The sequence below is a fragment of the Anoplopoma fimbria genome, unplaced genomic scaffold (genome assembly GCF_027596085.1).
Source record: "Anoplopoma fimbria isolate UVic2021 breed Golden Eagle Sablefish unplaced genomic scaffold, Afim_UVic_2022 Un_contig_12654_pilon_pilon, whole genome shotgun sequence".
NCBI lineage: Eukaryota > Metazoa > Chordata > Actinopteri > Perciformes > Anoplopomatidae > Anoplopoma > Anoplopoma fimbria.
Genome location: NW_026552602.1, coordinates 1 through 2,664, shown reverse-complemented (window position 1 = coordinate 2,664; position 2,664 = coordinate 1). Strand labels below are relative to the sequence as shown.

Sequence of the window (2,664 nt, the reverse complement as noted above, 5' to 3'; positions counted from 1 at the left end):
ACGCTTTTGTCCAAAGCGACTTACCAGGCAGACAGTATTGTCTGCATGGAAAACTCAGACTTGGTCCACCACCCTATCTATTCCTTCAGGTTATTTACATTCATATATTCATGTTAAAATTGATATTTTATTTTCTTCAGGTGGTGTTACCAAAATGGAAGAGCACAGTGACATGAGATGATGATTCCTTTCAAGGGAAATTCAGCAGCATCAAGCAATATATGCGTGGCAAGCCAAACCCATGGGGATTCAAAGTGTGGGTGAGAACTGGAATCTCTGGCATGATGTGTGACTTCGATGTCTACCAAGGCAGTGTCAACGGAATACGAGCCAAATCTGAACTTGGATTGTCAGGTGAGGTTGTGATGAAACTTGCTTCCACACTTCCAGAAGGTCAGAACTACAAACTGTATGCAGACAACTACTTCACCTGTGTTCCATTATTAGTGAAGCTCCTTGATCGGGGAATTCATTACGTGGGAACAGCCAGGCAGGTGCGCCTACCCAACTGTAACCTTGAAGACGAGAAGAGCTTGAAGAAAAAGGGGAGAGGAAGCTATGACGTCAGAGTGGAGGGGAATCACAACATCTGTGCTGTCAAATGGTATGACAGCAGGGCCGTCACACTTGTGTCATCCTTTGCTGGACCTGAACCTGTGCAGAAGATTCAACGCTGGGACAAAGCCAACAAAACCTTCATTGAAGTTGAGAGGCCTTACATTGTTGGTGCCTACAACAAGTACATGGGAGGTGTGGATTTGTTGGACTCATTTACAGCCAAATATAAGTTCCCCATCAAATCCCGTCGCTGGTACATGTACATCTTCTGGCACACCATCATCCTCGCTGTGATCAATGCCTGGCTGCTCTACAAGCGGGACTGTAAAGCGCTCAAGGTGTCTAGCAAAGAGACAATGAACAGGAGACAGTTTCAGGCACAGCTAGCATCCTCTCTTATCCTGGTAAACGCAACACTTCAAACTCCAAAGAGAGGACGGCCATCTTCAGGCAAAGGGAGCCCAGCAACACAGTCAGTGACATCAGGAAGCCCTCTGAATGCTCAGAAGAGGCCATCCAAGAGATGTGCAAACCTCCCATTGGATGTACGCAAGGACCTAGTTGGTCATTTCCCAAGGAAGACAGGGAGAGGACGCTGCAGACAGTGCAATAAAGGATACACCAACACGCAATGCAGAAAGTGTGATGTTCGCCTTTGCTTTTTAGACAACAGGGACTGTTTTTGGGACTTTCACCACCAATGAAAGTCTTCATGACCAATGTCATAAAAAGAAAAAAGAGGGAAAAAGCGCGCTTTTTAAGAGTTTTATCTTGTTTAATATTTTTAATAATTTTAATAAATGACTTCATAAAAATATGACTAATGTGTGATTATTATTAATGTTATATACCGTTATGGGGCTAAGTAAGCAATCAACCCTGCAAATGAACCCTTAGTTGTTCTGAATTGTTCACACAACGTGAGTACAAATACAGAAATCCTGCTCCCAACTAAGCCCAATGTTGCAATATTACAACATTTCTCTAAAAACGTACATAAACATTTTTTTTTTTTAAAAATCTTTCATTTCTGCATCAAAGGCCTCATACAACATGATCTGAATGGTCAAATATTTTTTTTTTTAGGTTTTTCTATATTTGGGTCTTACAGTTTGAGGTATATTTAGCTACATGTACAGTAGCAGTCTAAAGTTTGGACACACCTTCATTCAACTACTTGGAAGAATATAAAATATAAAACATATTCTGGTTTGTTGAGCATTTGTTTGTTTACCACATAATTCCATATGTGTTCCTTCTTATGCCTAGACAGCCGGGGACTACCTAGGATACGCTGAGCTCCTCTCTCCTCTTCTCTCCCTCCTTCTTTATGTATTAATCTCCTATTTATGCACATTACTGATTTTGCTTCTTCCCGGAGTTCTTGTGCTTTCTCGCCCGCAGGTTCCCAGGAATCGGGTTATATTTGGACTGTCATCGTGCCACCTGCTGAGGCCCTGCTGACACCCACTACTACTACCACTATCATTATTAGTCACATTACTATTATTATTGCCTGTACTATTACGCTATTGACTTGCTTCTACCCTGGAGTCTTTGTGCTTTCTCGTTCTGCAGGTTTCCATGAATCGTTGTGGTACCTGGACCGTAGTCGTGCCTCCTGCTGTGAGCCGACTGACACCCACTGCTACTTCGATTATTATTATTAGTCACATTACTATCCCTATTTTCATGGCTATAATTCTACTGTAATAATTGCTGCTGTTATTATAAGTAGTCTTATTATATGAATAATTTATGTCATATACATTGAATGTGTTGTATCTAAGAACTGTTATGCTGCTCATTCTGTACACATGACATCTATTGCATTCTGTCCATCCTGGGAGAAGGATCCTCCTCTGTCATTCTCCCATAGGTTTCTTCCTTTTTTTCTCCCTGTTAAAGGGGTTTTTTAGGGGAGTTTTTCCTGTGCCGATGTGAGGGAAGGACAGAGGATGTCGCATGTGCACAGATTGTAAAGCCCTCTGAGGCAAATTTGTAATTTGTGATTCTGGGCTATACAAAAATAAACTGAATTGAATTGAAAAAAACTGAATTCATAGTTTGGATGTCTTCAATATTAATCTACAATGTAGGAAAATA

General features: G+C 41.2%; 1 protein-coding gene across 1 annotated transcript; it reads left to right on the top strand.

The window, feature by feature from the left end:
- The first annotated feature begins 238 nt into the window (after positions 1 to 238).
- On the top strand, positions 239 to 1,279 carry LOC129116101 (piggyBac transposable element-derived protein 2-like). The gene is made up of 2 exons (XM_054627159.1): positions 239 to 354; positions 448 to 1,279. Exons 1-2 carry the CDS (start codon positions 282 to 284, stop codon positions 1,260 to 1,262), a joined length of 888 nt encoding a protein of 295 aa, XP_054483134.1. The 5' UTR covers positions 239 to 281; the 3' UTR covers positions 1,263 to 1,279.
- The last annotated feature ends 1,385 nt before the right edge of the window (positions 1,280 to 2,664 follow it).